Source organism: Octopus bimaculoides, chromosome 5 (assembly GCF_001194135.2).
Source record: "Octopus bimaculoides isolate UCB-OBI-ISO-001 chromosome 5, ASM119413v2, whole genome shotgun sequence".
Lineage (NCBI taxonomy): Eukaryota > Metazoa > Mollusca > Cephalopoda > Octopoda > Octopodidae > Octopus > Octopus bimaculoides.
Window position 1 is genome coordinate 80,878,303 of NC_068985.1, and position 17,509 is coordinate 80,895,811.

General features: G+C 35.7%; 1 protein-coding gene across 1 annotated transcript in view; it reads left to right on the forward strand.

The window, feature by feature from the left end:
* The window catches only part of LOC106870492 (kinesin-like protein KIF17), an 805,609-nt gene that overhangs the window by 246,544 nt on the left and 541,556 nt on the right, over positions 1–17,509 (forward strand). The window contains exon 4 of the mRNA XM_052967819.1: positions 421–786. Coding sequence (XP_052823779.1) covers positions 421–786 — 366 coding nt within the window. The remainder of the gene's footprint in view (positions 1–420; positions 787–17,509) is intronic.

Genomic DNA, 17,509 nt, shown 5'->3' on the forward strand with positions numbered 1-17,509 from the left:
ATATGTGTGTATACATACGACGAGCTTCTTTCAGTTTCCTTTACCAAATCCACTCACAAGGCTTTGCTATAGTAGAAGACACTTGCCCAAGGTGCCACGCAGTGGGACTGAACCCGGAACCATGTGGTTCGTAAGCAAGCTACTTACCACACAGATGTACACATACATTGCACTCCCACTCCATCTTCCATTCTATATCTAATTACTGAAATGACTTTTGTTGTATTATTAACCATTAATATCTTGATCATTTTAGCAATTTTCATTTCAGTAAGAGTTGCTTGTTTTTCTTAGTTCTCATTTCTTTGGTAAGAAAACATATTTTTAATGAATTTTTACAAATCCTTTAGCTGTTCAACATGTTTATTGAAAGTAGTATACAACTATTAATGTGATTTTTCTTTTAAATGTCGTCTGCAGGAGCCAGTGGTGATCGCTTGAAAGAAGCTTCAAAAATCAACCTTTCTTTGTCAGCTTTAGGAAATGTAATATCAGCCTTAGTGAATTCTAAAGTAAAACACATACCTTATCGAGACTCAAGATTAACAAGATTGTTGCAAGACTCCTTGGGAGGTAATACAAAAACCCTGATGGTAGCGTGTTTGTCACCTGCTGACAACAACTATGATGAAACACTTAGCACTTTGCGATATGCCAACAGAGCTAAAAATATTAAAAATAAACCAAAGATAAATGAAGATCCAAAAGATGTTCTTCTTAGAGAATATCAAGAGGAGATTACAAAACTGAAGGCTTTGCTGATGGGTCAGAATCAGTTGACCAAAGGTAAGTCATATTGCTTCGTCTCATTGATTGCATTATAACTTTTACAATAATTTCTGAGGTAACCTTTGTGAATGTATTATAATAGCTGAGTGGGTAAGGTGTGAGACTATCTGCTCACAAGTCATATGTTTCATAGTTTGTGGGTAGATCATTTTGTTCTGTGATATATCAATTCATTGTGGATTTTGTATCAGACCAGCTGAGAATGTTACTGGCAATAGACTAACCTCACAATCAAAAGAAGGCCAATATCCCAGTCAACTAGCACTATGATTCTGGAGTTAAACACAGATTCTTGAAAGCTCCTAAATTCATAGGAAGCACTTAACCCTTTAGCATTAAAACTGACCATATTCAGCCAAAATATTCTGCCTCTTTTATGTTCAAACATCTCACACCAACATCTCACACCTACCCTACAATGAAATCTTGAAACCAATAGATAATACATGATTAATTCAAGACATTGTGAATAAATAAGCACTACATTTGACAGAGGAACCTGAATGCTAAAGGGTTAAGTTACCATATATTGCAATCTATTTCAAATGAGTTATTTTTACTTTTGGAATGGTAAGATAGGTTTTTAAAACATTATAATTCATGTAATGGCTAAGGTCTGTGTAACTAAATACAAATTTCTGTTGAATGAACTCATGCAACTAAGATGTGATGGAAAAAAAAAGGTTTTTAGTGCTTTAATTATATATTCAGTTGTTCATTCATTTAATGTTCATTTTTCCATGCTTGTATGGTTTGCAAGTGTACATTTTTGAGACGGGATTTTGTGCCCAGAAGCTTTTTCAGTTGTTCACCCTTATGAGTTTTTCAAGGAAGGGATTTCTTATTACATTGGTGGCCCAGAAATACAGAGACACAGCTCATAATATCAATGATGAATGTAAACAAACTTTGTTTCACTTAAGCAAAACCATAGGATGTCCTCATTAATGCATATGCATACACTTGCACACACACACACACATACACACACACACACACACATACACACATACACACACTTGCATCCCCCCCCCACAGAGCTTTCCTGAAATTTCTCTGCTAAATTCACATACAAGGCATTGATCCATTCAGAGCCATAGCAGAAAGGAGACACTTGTTCAAGGTGCTGGTGTTGGTCCTAAAACCATATGGTTCTTAAGCTCATAGCCATACCTGTACCTATATTTATGTGTGCATGGTTTTCATTTCTAACTGAAAATAAAGCTAAAAGTTTTATTTTATGTCAACTTTATAAATTTGTATTTGGTAACAAAGGGTTAAAAATATTTGAATTGCTCTGTTAGGTCATTGATGAAAGTGTGTGTTGATTTTAAAACAATCTGTATCTGTCTTTGTATACATGTACATTGTTCATGTATATGTGTGTGTGTGTGTGTGTGTGTGTGTGTGGGTGGGTGTTTTTAAAAAACAAAACTAAAACAAAATAATCTCATGAAATTCATTAGATCTGCATTGTTTGGTGATATAAAAAGATTAAAGTATTGATCATCTTATTAAAGCTGCAATTATGGAAATATTGCATGAAAGACTAGGAATGTTCACCAGTTTTGCTGGACATTTCAGACCAGTCATCGAAGGCCATTTTGGTTTCAATGGATGACTGCTTTGGCTGATTTAGCCGATGCTTTCAACTTCTAAACCAACATTTATGCATTTATTGAATTCTTCCTGATTGCTAGGAATGTCGACTGATCAATGGCTTTAGCACCAATAGAATTAATTCTTAGCTCTTTATGCTAATTAAATGTCTTCAAGGATTATAATATTTTGTGTTTGTAGTTCATCTTGGAATGAGCTTAATTATTCTCTTTCAAATGGTTACTTTTCATTGCATTCTTTAATTCAAATTAAACTGTTGAAAGTTTTGTAAAGATTTTTCGTTTAGGGCATTTAAGAATAATAGTTACTAATTTTTACTGTTATTGATTAAATAAATTCAGCTTTTGTTTCTAAAGAGCTCTGTAGAAAAGAAATGACCCTATTACTGATGCAATCATACTGATTATGATAATCATTTTTTTCCTCTGGTTTGTCACCCACTCCTTTAAAAAACACTTAATATTAGATTTCTATCTTACTAATACTTCAGAGTATTTCCAAAGATGTTATTTTATTCTTCAGAAAGATCTCTCACCTGCAGCTACTTCACATTTCACTGTGTTTAAAACTTTTTCATTATTATTAAGCTGTTAGAGGACTGTTATTTAGTATTTGGTCCTTTCTTATAAACTCAAAATTCAAATTTTGCTATAGTTGACTTATAAGTGTTCTGTAAAAAAATATACTCTATTCAATTGAAAATGATTTTTGAAAATAAGTTGAAAATAATTGCCTTGTGTCTAATTAATAACAATTTTTTTGTGTGTGTTATTGTTAAAAGTCATGAGTTCAAATTGTGAATCTTGCCTTCAAGCAAAGCACATGATTCTCCTTGTAAACTTAGCTAACATTGAGACTGACTTCATGTAAAATACTATTTCCTCTGAATACATTTCAACATTTAGACAAAGTTTCATTCTACAACCTTTTAGTAATGATTTAATGATTTAGTAATGATTTGATAATAGTGTAAGACATTGTTGATAATAAAAATATAGTTTTCCAGTTACCAGTTATATTTTAGCCAAGAAGTATAGAATTTAATTCTGTGTGGAGTAAAACAACTCCCACTCATCAAAAAAACTAAATTAGTGGAAAATCCTTACCACCCATTTTTCTTTATTAATGAGAATATAGAATACAGTTTGCATCCATATAATTATTCTTTTGTTGTTGAGTTTTTAAAGTTTAAAACCATCTCAATTTTATCAAACGCAGCAATTTGCCTACCCACTTTTTAATCCTCAAGGTTCACATCACATGAGAAACACTGCATTATGCTGTTCATATCACCTACTGAATTTGTTACTATAACTACTATGATGATGACGGTTGTTACTATTACTACTACTACTACTACTACTACTACTACTACTACTACTACTACACAATATTTATAGAGCACGCCATCCAAGTTTTCAATTTGCATATAATAATATTAACTCAAATTTAATAAAAATAATATTTGAAATTTCCTATTGGTGGCTGTTAGTAGTTAATTCTATGTATTTTGGTCAATGATTTGATATTGAATGGTGTAGGGTTAGTTTTGAAGTAGTTTCTGAGACAGGATTGGAAGATATCTGTTCAATTAAGGAGGAGCCATAAGTATTGATCATTTTGTAGATCAGAACTGTTGTTTTTGACGTTCTACACTATGTTCTTAGTAGTAAATGGAAACTGGATGAGACATCAATAAATTTAAAACATTTGAATATCTTGACTTAGAATATTTTCAAAGCTATGTGAATAAAATTTTACATTATTGTACATGAGGTGCAGGCGTGGCTGTGTGGTAAGAAACTGCTTCCCAACTTCATGGTTCTGGGTTCAGCCCCACTGTAGCATCTTGGGCAAGTGGTTTCTACAATAGCTACAGGCTGGACAAATCCTTGTGAGTGGATGTGGATATATATATATATATATATATATAAATATTCATGCATACTTATGTGTACATGTGTGTGTGTGTGTATGTGTATACACACACACACACACACACACACACACACACACACGCACACACACACATATATATATATATATATATATATATATATATATATATATAATGTATATTAACATAATATTAGTGGCAAGCAGTGTTTAGACATAAGCAAAGTTTAAGTTAGTTTGTGACATATTTCAATTGCTAAAAGACAAATTCACTGCAGTTACCATGGAGAAAATTTTCTCTTATGGTAGAATGGTGTAAACAAAACCATATCTGTTCAGTGTCACCATCTATCAATGTGTAATAAACATTTAGCATGAATTGCATCATGAACTGAACTTTGGGAGTAACAACTAATAATGCAATTAGGATATAGGGTGGTTAGTGTTAGGAAGGTCATCCAGCCATAAAAGCCATGTCAAAACAGACACAGTAGCCTGGTGTAGTCTCCTACCTGGCCAGCTCCTGTCAAACCATCCAATCTATGCCAGCATGAAAGATGGATGTTAAATGATGATGATGATATATATACATGCATGTTTATTTATCTGTTAGGCTTATGGTGATGAAATAAAGCTAAAACATTCAATGTATGTTGTAAGCCACTCTTTAAAAAAAAAAAAAAAATGTAATCCTCTCTCTTCAAAAAAAAAAAAAAAAAAAAAAAAAAGAAAAATTCAGAACAATAAGGCAAACAGTCCAAAAGCATTTTTCATTACCTTCATAAAATTTAGAATTAAACATTTTAAGGATAGAAAATGAAAAAAATGAAAGTATTTATAAAATGAATGACTGTCACATTGAGTTTGTTAGTTGATATTTGTACATACAGTTATTGGGACTCATTTTCTAATATCTCAACAACTCGTTTAACACTCCACCAAAGGAACATCTGTGTAGTTGATCAACATGAGAAAAATAACAGCTGAATCTCTCTCAGGTAATTTATTGTCTTGAAAAAGAACACATTGGACAAAGTAGTCCAAGACACAATGTCTGAAAAAGGGGGAAAAAAATGGGGAGTCATGGCTGGGATGATTTTGCTCATAGGTCTTCTTGAGCAGGACAGACCTGATATCAAAAATTCATAACAATGACTTTTGTGGAAAGTTATGTTTCATGAAGACAATTTATTTCAGTCTATTAATAAGACGGTTAATGTATCTTCTAGAATTTTGAATATTTTCTCAACTGGATTATTTTGTTCACCAAATGATGTTTTAACACTCACCAGTTGTCTTTTATCTTGTTACTGAACAATGAAAATATATTTTAAATGATACATGCACACACAGATACACATTCATGCATAAATATAGTTATAAATAAATAGATAGTATCTGCATGCTGTTAGTTGTTATATGTGTCCACATCATATTATATCAATTATTTTTCCCTATTGCAAGATCAATTTTTACAAAATTGGTTGTATGAGTGATCAAAATGGTTCCAGTACTTTATTGATATTTGTCTTATTAACTGTTGGGTAATGAAAAGCAAAATTAACCCTGCTAAGACTTTACCCTGAATTAAATATAATAAGACATTTAGTATGGTGCTCTACCATTTCTGCTAACTTCCCACTCACATATTCCAGTTGATTAGGAAAAGAAAGAAAACCTTTTAAAAGAGATTTTTGAAGGGGATTTTGATTGCTATTATTATGTTGACAGTTAACACAATATGTTACATAAGTAATAGGGCTCTTTTGTCTAGTTCAATCGAATAATATGCATATCTTTATTGGATCGGTATCTTGTACATTCTCTGGCACTTGCTTCAGACTATTACTCTATCAGTACTTATACGGTATTTTCCTTTTTCTTTTGTCATTATGTTTTTCTCTTTTTTGGTTGGTTTGAAAATTTTAAGTCTATACAAGTAGACACTTGTCAAATGAAGTAGTTAAATTTCAGATAACATCATCTAACATTACTTTCAGGAGTCAGAAGGATCTCTTCTTACTTTTTCTTCCATTAAGAATGCATTTTATAATTATGAAATAGCTTGCAAATCCTGTAACTTACAATTTATCAAAACTTAACTGGACATATTGAGTCATTTGTCAATTTCAAAGTCAAGTAGCTAATCATGTGACTAATTATGATTACATGCTGTTTTCTTCAATATGTAATCTTAGTTTAAGTCTTGAAATTTGATTAATGCTTATTGCTTTCCTAAGAGCCACTTAAAAATGGATGTTTTGATAGTAAAGATTAAAAGTCTTTTGGTGCATTTTTCTACTCTAACTTACTATTTTGTCATGGAAAACTCATTAAAAACCAACAAATAAATGTATATATAAATACAAAATGTAAAAAGTTAATATCAAAGTAAAAATGTCTATAGTAACTTTTGAAAAAGAATTTATAAAATTGTATTGATATTTCATTTTGTGATGTTGATAGTTTCCATGTGGATCAATCTCCCATGTTTTGAAGCTGCCTTCTTCAGTAATCATAAGTGCAGGCTAGGAGGTCTTTGGAATAATGAGGATTATGAAATAGAGTTAAGATAAATAGCACCAAATTAATATAGAATTTCATAAATTAGATTGAAATAAAAGGAGGCATTGTTGAATCACTTTAAAATCACTTTTTAGATAATTATAGTTGGGAATTTTCTTTGATGAAATTTCTACTTTTCTTTTGTATGGAACTGGTATTAAATATATTTTTTAAATTTTATTTTTACATTTATTTGATATAAAGGGACAGATATTTTGGAAAATTCTCATCAGGCAATAAGCAGTCCATTTAGAGAACATTTTGGGCAAAACCTTGTCATAATTAATATTTTTAATACAATGTGATGTAATAAAAGAACAATGCATAACTTTAGAATGGAATATCTTGAATATTAAATCTTTACATTAATGGGATTTAGGAAATTTATTTTCATTTTTTATTCTCTTTTAATTTCACACTCCATTTTGATAATTTCAAATAATATGTACTAAATGTTACCAATTGCATAGGTATTCTAAAAGTTTATAAACTGAGGAAAATGTATTGAAAGGGTAATTGTTAAATGCTAATACAGGATATTAGCTAATGTAAATGGGTGTTAATAAAATGTTTTACATTCATATATTTCAAAGATATAGGTATCAGAATTAGTGGAATACCTGCCAGTGACAGCATTGACCTTAAAATTTCCAAGTTTTTAACAATATATACCAGCCTGGTATTGTGATTTATTCAGTCAACTGTTCTCTCTCTTCATAATTTCATAATTTCTGGCCACAAAGGAAATAATGATTATTTATACACTTATTACATCTATTATATTTAATGACACTAAATCATATATTGTACACTTTAAATCTGCTTTATAAATGCGATTACATGTGCATGTGTATATATATATATATATATATATATATATATATATATATATATATATATTTGTGTTTGTATGCGCATATACATGTATGTATGAGTATGTGTGTGCGAATGCATGTATGTATTTTTGTGTGTGTATATGTATGTATGTAAGTATACATGTATGCATGTATGTATGTATGTATGTATGTATCTATTATATTTCTACATGTAAATATGTACTTTACAACAAAAGCTGAATAATTCTTTGGGTGAATATTACATTCTTTTTATTATGACTGAACATACGAAGCAGTGAGCTGGCAGAATTGTTAGCTTACTGGACAAAATGCTTAGCGGCACTTTGTCTTTATGTTCTGAGTTCAAATTCCACCATGGTTGACATTGTCTTTCATCTTTTTGAGGTCAATAAAATAAGTACCAATGAAGCACTGGGGTTGATGTAATCGACTTGCCCCCTCCTCTAATGTTTCAGGTTCTTGTGCCTGTAGCAGAATTGATCATAACTCAATATAAAAGTAAACATTAGTACACACACACACACATACACACATGTATATAGGTATTTACACACACATACACATATCATCATCATCATCATCATCATCATCATCATCATCATCATCATCATCATCATTTAACATCTATTTTCCATGCTGGCATGAGATGGATGGTTTTACAGGAGCTTGCAAGTAAGAACATTGTGCTATGCTCCACTGTCTGTTTTTGTACTGTTTCTACAGCTGGATGCTCTTCATAATATTTGTGTGTATAAATGCAACATCACTGAATGGTTAAGAAGCTTGTTTAGAAGTCACAAGGCTCCATTTTTGAGCCCACTGTATAATATCTTGGGTAGGTTTCTTTTACTATAGACTGAAGTTGATTTAAATCTTGCATGTAAAACTGAGATGATGGAATTCAAAGACAAAGCCTTGTCACACATTGTATCATGACAATGCAACTTCTACTTGAAGGTCATTTAAAAGGTACATATTTCTGTGGCATACTTAACCACTTACGTGTTAATTCAGTAACCATATACACATCTGGACTTAGATAGACTTAGGCAGTTGCAATCTTAATTCCGATTGGTAGTCAGTATTATAACATTTAGATATTTCAGTGATTATTCATTCTGCCAGCCACTGCTGAAATAAAGGCAGTACTCTTTTAGCCACACAATGCATAAGTTATTGATACCATGTGCAGGTGGTATATAAATTAACTGGGAACAAACAAAAGATGAAACAGTTTCTTTGTGTAATGAAGAGAAGTAATAATTGTCATAGCAAAAGTAATGAAAATACTTCCAGTGTGCTCTACTGGGAGGGAATATAACTTGGATGCTGAAATACATGCCAGGGGCAATATAGTTGTTACTATGACTTTATGTCTATGTGAATTAAACAATTGGGAAGAATAGGTCTTAGCTACATCACCACTATTTAACTCCTCCTCCTCCTCCTCCTCCTCCTCCTCATCATCATCATCATCATCATCATCATCATCATCATCATGCTCATCATCTGTCTGTCTGTCTATAAGGTGCTGTGTGGTAAGAAGTTTGCTTCTCAACCACATGTTTCTGGATTCAGTTCCACTATATGACACCTTGGGCAAATGTTTTCTATTATAGCTCTGGGCCAGCCAAAGCCTTGTGAGTGTATTTAGTAGACAGAAACTGAAGAAAGTCCATTGGTGATATATTTATATATATATATATATATATATATATATATATATATATATATATATATATATATATATATATATGTGATGGACTCTCTTGTTAGATGGCATATGAGGGTTTGACAATTTCTTACTGCACAACCACACAGATAATTTGTTTATAGTGATCAAATGTTTGTGTACACATAAGCTCACTTCCTCCATCAAATCGACATTACCTGTACAGGTGCAATGAGTGCCACATGTCAAATGATGAAATGATTGCAGAGCAATGTGAAATGAAGTGTTTTGCTCAAGAACACAATGCAACTCCCAGTCTAGGAATCGAACACATGATCTTGCAATCGTGAATGCAACACTTTAGCCACTGAGCCATGCACCTTCATAATATATATATATAGATTGATAGATGGATAGATATGTTTCTTTATTGGCCACACAGGGCTGAACACAGAAGGGACAAAATACAAAGTAGAGCTTTTCTTTTTGGGAAGAGAGAAAAAAAGTGTGGTTTAGAAATTTGATCAAAAGGGATTGTGGAAAAAAAAAAGGCCGATCAGTAAGGATCGTGTATCACAGAAATGTCATAATGTAAAACGGGGAAACAGATTAGGTTTATCCATGGAAAGAAAAGCCTATGGAAAAGACTACGGTAACCTCGGGCAATAATGCCATGCAAAAAAACACATTACAGTAAGTGACTCTCCTTTTTTGTTTCCTTTTTTGATTCATAGGATTATGCTCAAGGTGGCTCCTTCATTCACACGTGCCATCCTTGCTACATTCACCCATCTTTTTTTGAAACATTCACTAGACAAAACTTGCCTCTCTACTCACACTTTCCTCTTCAAGGGATACTTGAAAAGTTGATGAGAGATTGACCAGAGAGGAAAGTGTTTGTCTCTAGACCTTTCAGATGCATCCACCATACACATTCTTTTGCCATGGCCACAAGTACAATGAAAATGGCTCTTCCTTCCTGTTTCAAGGAAGGAGGTGTGACAATATTCACGATAGACTCCATTGATAAACTGACTGGTCCCACACGCGATAACAATCGTTCAACATAGGCCCACAGATCGGAAATGGTTGGACAATGTATGAGTGCATGCAGAATGGTTTTGTCACTCTAACTGCATCTTGGGCAGGTTAGCCCCATGTTTCTCAAGCCATGCTTGTAGAGCTTATCCTGAATGGGTAGTGCTTCTTGATAGCACTGCCAGGCCAGGGATCTCTGGAAGTTGTCCCATAGGTCCTGGCCTGAAAGTTGTCTAGAAGAGGCGGGTCAGGTATTCCTCATTGATGCCCAGGTTTGCCCTGAGTTTGTCGTCGTACCTCCCCTCCACCAGTCCCCTATAGAATGCTTTTGTTGTGTTGGAGTTGCTCAAGGTCGATCCGGGACAGCATAGTTGTTCGAGAGCAACACAACACTCACGGTGCCATTCACCCTTCCTCGGCCTTTTTTGATCCACGACTGCAGTTTTGTGATGGAGATGAGGTGCTGGAAAGCACGCCTCACCAACGCCAACCACACCTGTTCACTATCGTCTACGTAGTGCCGGAGATGTTGCAGTCTCAGTGCATGTCTGTGCATCATCAACCACGGCATGCCCAGCCCCCCTTTTAACGGGTGTTGGCAGCAAATGGATCGCCTGACCATCGGAATGCATCCTTTCAACAAGAAGCAGAAGAGAATGCATTCCAGTTTAGTGATGGTGGGGTTGAGACAAGTCATGATGGTCAGGCGGTAGTAGATGACAGACGCGATGTACGTGTTCGCCACCTCCACCCGACCTTTTAGGGACAGCTTCCTCTCGGCTCATTGCCGCTCAAGAGTGATCATCCTACTCATTATCTTGTTCCAGTTCTTCTCCGTTTGCAGTTTCAGACCAAACCAGACCCTGAGCAACTCTATTGGACTGTCGGTCCAGCGCCCCACCATGGAGGCGCTGGTGGATGGCATGGGCTTGCTTCTCCAGGTGCTGAGCCGCAAGTCCACTGACTTTTCCTGGTTGATTTTCACTCCTGTTATCGCTTCATAGTCTTTCAGTGTCTTGCCAACCATCTCGATGTGCTCCTGGCTAGACACTATGATGGTGACGTTGTCTGCATATGCAGACATGCTCATCTCGCATCCCAAATCTCGCAGGATACCCCTCAGCATTGCCAGCTTCCGCAGTAGTGGCTCAAGAGTCAATATGTATAAAAGTGATGAGAGGAGGCATCCCTGATGGACCAAACGTGCAATGTTGAACGGTCTTGATAGATGTCCATTCATGCGAATTACCGAATGGATGCCTCTGGACAAAGCAGGTATCCAGCCGCAGAAGACGGGACCAAAACCAGCCATTATGAGGACAGCCTCCAAGTATTGATTGTCTACCCTATCGAAAGCTTTGGATAGATCAAAATTGATCAGGGCCCCACCCATGCCAGGTTCCTTAACTACCCTGTCTATGATGTAGCACATCAGATGAAGGTTGTCATGGATGCTCTGGCTCAGCACAGCGCACGTTTGCACCTTGTCGACCAGTTTCTCGAGGACAAGTGCGAACCTCTTGGCTAACACCTTGGCCAAAATTTTCAAGTCTGCATTGAGCAGAGTGATAGGCCTAAAGTTATCTATTACGTCCCCCTTGTTTGGATCTTTCTTCAGCAGTGTTACAGCTCCTCGGCTCACAAAACCGGGGATGCTCCCGTTTTGCTGCCAGTTGCAGTACACTGCTGCCAAGATTTCTCCAAACAAGTCTGGCATACAACTGTAAAGCTCGTAGGGTAGACCATCGAAAGCTGGCGATTTGTCCCGCGAGCATTCTGCCATCGCGTCCTGCACTTCCATCACCATGATGGCACCTTCGCAGCACTCTGCCTCTCTTGTCGAGAGTCGTGGCAGGCTGTGTAGGTAGGCACTGAAGTCCACCCTGCATTCTCGCTCACCACTGAGCAGTCGGGCAAAATACTGTTGAAAGGCCTCACACATTTTACTTGACTTGAGTAATTTGTGCCCCTGTTCATCTACCAGAGACTGAATGGTGGCTTTGTTGCCCTGTTGCACCTCTGCCACCCAGGCCTCTCGTTTGGCTCCAACACCTTCGTTTCTTAGAGCATGCATCCTAGCCCTGACAACACACCCTTTGTGTTTGACATTGAAGTGTTTGTCGAGGGCCAACCTCACTGCCAAAATGCCAGGTACGATGCCACTTCTAATCGCCTCTTCTAGCTTCTTAACTAGGTCACGCTCTACTCTGTTTCTGTCTATGGCTAGTGCTTTGCTATACCTAACTGCTTCTGCTTTTATTGCTCTCTTGAGGGCAAACCACCATTTGTTGTTGATGATGGCTCCTGTCAAAGTCCTCTTTACTAGCTTTTCTGGCTATTTGCCATTCCTCACTGCTTTCATGTTCCGACGAAATTTCTGAGGAATCGGAAGGGGATAGGGGCATGTTGTAAGCTTCTATGTGTACTTGTGTAAGTGGTTGTGTTGTTGTTTTCCTTGATGTTGGTTGTTGACTGTTTGTGTGTGGTGTATGTGATGCAGGGGAAGGGGAATCAGTTTTTGTATTGTCTTTTGGTTTTTCTGTTTCTTTAGTTCTTGCTGTTGTTGTTGGTGCTTTTCCAGGTGCTGTTGTGTGTTCATTTGTTGGTGTTGGTGGGTTTGGTTGGTGTGTTTCTTTTGTCATACTCCCTTTGCTTGTCTTCTGTGTTGATGGTGGTGTGGGTAGTAAGGGTTCTTTTTTTCCTTTTGCTTTTTCCTTGTTGTGGTTGTTGTTCTTTTTCTTATTTTTGCTGTCCCTTCACTGTTGGGCACCAAGTTTTTAGGTGCTCTTTGCTGCCACACAAGTAACATCGAGGCCTCTTACCTTCTACCACCACGTATAGGTTATGGCCGTCTGGCAGCTCAATTTGGCGTGGGATTAGATAGATAGATAGATAGATAGATAGACAGACAGACAGACAGACAGACAGACAGCTAGCTATGTGTGTTTGTTTTTCTGTCTTTGTTTGCCTCTCACCATCACTTGACAACTAGTGTTGGTTTATTTATGTTCTGAAAATCCATGGTTTGGTAAAGAGAGACTGACAGAATAAGTACCAGGCTTAAAAGATCAGTACTGGGGTCTATTTGTTGGACCCTTCAATGGTATATAGATACATATACTTTGCTTTTCATTTGCTTGAGATCATGAAAATATGTACCCTCTGTGGTGGACTAGTTGAAAACATGGATGGATTATTAAGATGTTTACTTCATAAAGTTCAATCCCTTTGAGTGGTACTAAAGGTAAATGCCTTCTGCTGTAACCAAAGATTTTTCAGTGCAATTGGGCAGATGGGAACTGTGCAGAGGCTCATCTAATGGATTATAGCAGTCATTCAAAAGGTTAACATTCTTTCTGCTGATTCCTCAGGAGGGTTTCATTACAGCTATCTATAACTGTGTTGTTGTGGAGGCGCAATGGCGCAGTGGTTAGGGCAGTGGACTCGCGGTCATGGGATCGCGGTCATGGGATCGCGGTTTCGATTCCCAGACCAAGCGTTGTGAGTGTTTATTGAGCGAAAACACCTAAAAGCTCCACGAGGCTCCGGCAGGGGATGGTGGCGAACCCTGCTGTACTCTTTCACCACAACTTTCTCTCACTCTTACTTCCTGTTTCTGTTGTGCCTGTAATTCAAAGGGTCAGCCTTGTCACACTGTGTCATGCTGAATATCCCCGAGAACTACGTTAAGGGTACACGTGGCTGTGGAGTGCTCAGCCACTTGCACGTTAATTTCACGAGCAGGCTGTTCTGTTGATCGGATCAACTGGAACCCTCGACATCGTAAGCGACTGAGTGCCAACAAAACAAACAATGTAGCTACACAACCACGTACACTATATTTCAATGTGTAGTATGATTCAATGAGTGAATTCAGGGTATTCTCATTGAAACTAATTCAAGGTGCATGTATTTGATTTATTGGGATCAGTTCAATAGACTATACCCCAAATGTGTGACCTTCTGCTAATGTGGGAAACCCTAGGTTCCAAAGATTTTTTCAGATTACAGATTTTCCCAAACCAGGGATTGTCACCTTGGTCAAAACCCTCTAAATTAAACAAAATATTAAATTTACCTAAATAATTAGGGTACAAGTATGGCTGTGTGGAGGGCACAAGCATGACTGTATGATAAGTGGGTTCAGTCCCATTGTGTGGCTCCTTGGACAATTGTCTTCTCTTATAGTCTTGGGCTGACGAAAGCTTTGTGAGTGGATTTGGTAGATGGAAACTGAAGGAAGCCCATTGTATATGTGTCTGCGTGTGTGTGTGTGTGTGTGTGTTTGTCTACTACCACTACTTGACAATCAGTGCTGGTGTGTTTAGGTCCCCGTAACTTAGAGGTTCAGCAGAAGAGACCAATAGAATAAGCACTGAGCTTCAAAAAACAAAAAAAGTACTGGGGTTGATTCATTTGACTAAAAATTCTTCAAGGCAGTGCCCCAGCATGGCCACAGTCTAACAACTGAAGCAAATGAAAGAAAGGAATGAAATGAAATACAGATACCTGTACATCGGTGTAAATTACTGTGGATTATAAGAGGTTTCAGATCATCAGTGTCAAGGAAGTTGATCTCTTTCTGTATCATTCTTGTTACATAGAAAGACATTGTTAATGAGTTGTATTGCAGTTTCTGTTAACTTTCACTTCTTAATTTTGACTACATTAATTAATTAGGACTAAATGAACAACAGATAACAAAATCACAAATAAATAAATAAATAAACAAACAAAATGAAAGTTGGTAGGTAGAGAAGGAGAGAAAAGGTAAAATAAGAAGAGCAATTGTAAAATAAGTTTCCCCCATACCTTAGTACATATGACTGTTGTTTACTCATATAACTTAGAATTCTTATGACATTTTCATAAAGGTCACTTGCATAAGTCAAGTGGAGGTCAAAAAGTCACTGATTCTTCATTGATTTCAACAATACCTTCTTGTACACACACAAATATAACTCAAATTAATACACATTCATACATAAAATGCACATACATATATATACACACTTACAAACACAAATAAATGATATAGATGCACTTTTCAATATAAATTATATATATATATATATATATATACATATATATATATATATATATATATATATATAGTTAAGCTATAGGTGTGTATATGCATCAAATTATATATATAAATGTAGGTATTGATGTATACATACACTCCTGCACATACATATGCATACTTACAGACAGACAGGTACTGTATACACTATCACATCTTTGTGTGTACATTTTTTTTATATGTTCACTAAATATTAGACTTGCACATACTTATGTACATACTTACTCTGTGTGTGTGTATGTGTATATTAATTATCTGCATGTATTATATATGTATGTATATATATGTGTGTGTGTGCGCGTGTGTGTTTATAATGTGTGTATGTGTAATATAAGAGTGAGGGACAGAATATCTCCCTTAGAAATAAATATTTCTAGCATTTTACACAACTATGATAAGTTGGCAGTTTCTTGACATTTTCTAAAAGGTTGTTGTTTATATTTGTGTGGAGGAAATACTTACTGTCTCCTTTTGTTTGTAACATAATCTAAAAGACCATTTTGAAATGTCTTTATTGCACTACAATTTTGATAGGCAACCCTTTAAATACTAATGAGAAATTAATTGTATACAAAAAGGAATAGTTTGAATATAAAATATTTCAAACCAAAAAATCTACAACTACTACAACAAATACAATAATAAAAAATTAATTATTAGTTAAAATAATAATATTTTCAATAATAATAATAATGATGATGATGATAATAATAATAATAATAATAATAATAATAATAATGATAATGATTCTTTCTACTATAGGCACAAGGCCTAGAATTTGAGGGGAAGGTGATGGTCGATCACATCAACCCCAGTGCATAACTGGTACTTAATTTATCGACCCTGAAAGGCAAAGTTGACCTTGATGGAATTTGAATTCAGCATGTAAAGATGGATGAAATACTGTTAATCATTTTGTCTGGCATGCTAATGATTCTGTTAGCTTGCTACCTCATTAATAATAATAATGGTTTCAAATTTTGGCCCAAGACCAGCAATTTTGAGGGAGTGGGTAAGTGGATTACATCAACCTCTGGTACTTATTTTATCAACCATGAAAGGATAAAAGGCAAAGTTGACCTGTGTGGAGTTTGAACTCAGGAAATAAAGAATTTGAAGAATGCTTAAATATTCTGTTCAATGCACTCACACCACCAATACCACCATACTTCCACTCCTGTATACCCCTATATATAGACGTATACATCTTTCTACAAAACTTTATTAGCATTAAAGGAAAACAACTGATAAAGGCCTGAAAAAAAAAATTAATCAGAGAGTGGTCTATTATCTCTGTCAAGAGTTTCTGGCAATATTTTATTTCCTGTCTGCCTCCTCTATACGTTTTTGTGTAGATTTCTTTCATCCAATACCAAATATAAAGCACTTCTCCAAGTTAACTGATTACAGTTGTTCAACATCTCCACTGTCGGTTGACACAGTTGTCAATTATGGCACATGACTGTCACTATGTAAACCTGATGATTGTGTAATGCATGACAGTACTATTTTATTTCAATATTGTACAATTGTAAAAATTGCAAATAATAAATGTGAAAATCAAACTAAGTTGGAATTTCATTGATTAATATATTGTTCTATACACAATCATACAAACTTGGATATATATATATATATATAGCATCGCCTTACTGGCACTTGTGCTGGTGGCACGTTAGAAAATCATTTGAGCGAGGTCGTTGTCAGTGCTGCTGGACTGGCTCCTGTGCAGGTGGCACATAGAAAACACCATTTTGAGTGTGGCCGTTGCCAGTACTGTGTGATTGGCCCTCGTGCTAGTGGCACATAAAAGCACCCACTACACTCTCAGAATGGTTGGCTTTAGGAAGGGCATCCAGCTGTAGAAACTCTGCTAGAGCAGATTGGAGCCTGGTGCAGCCATTTGGTTCACCAGTCCTCAGTTAAATCGTCCAGCCCATGCTAGCATGGAAAGCGGGCGTTAAACGATAAGATATATATATATATATA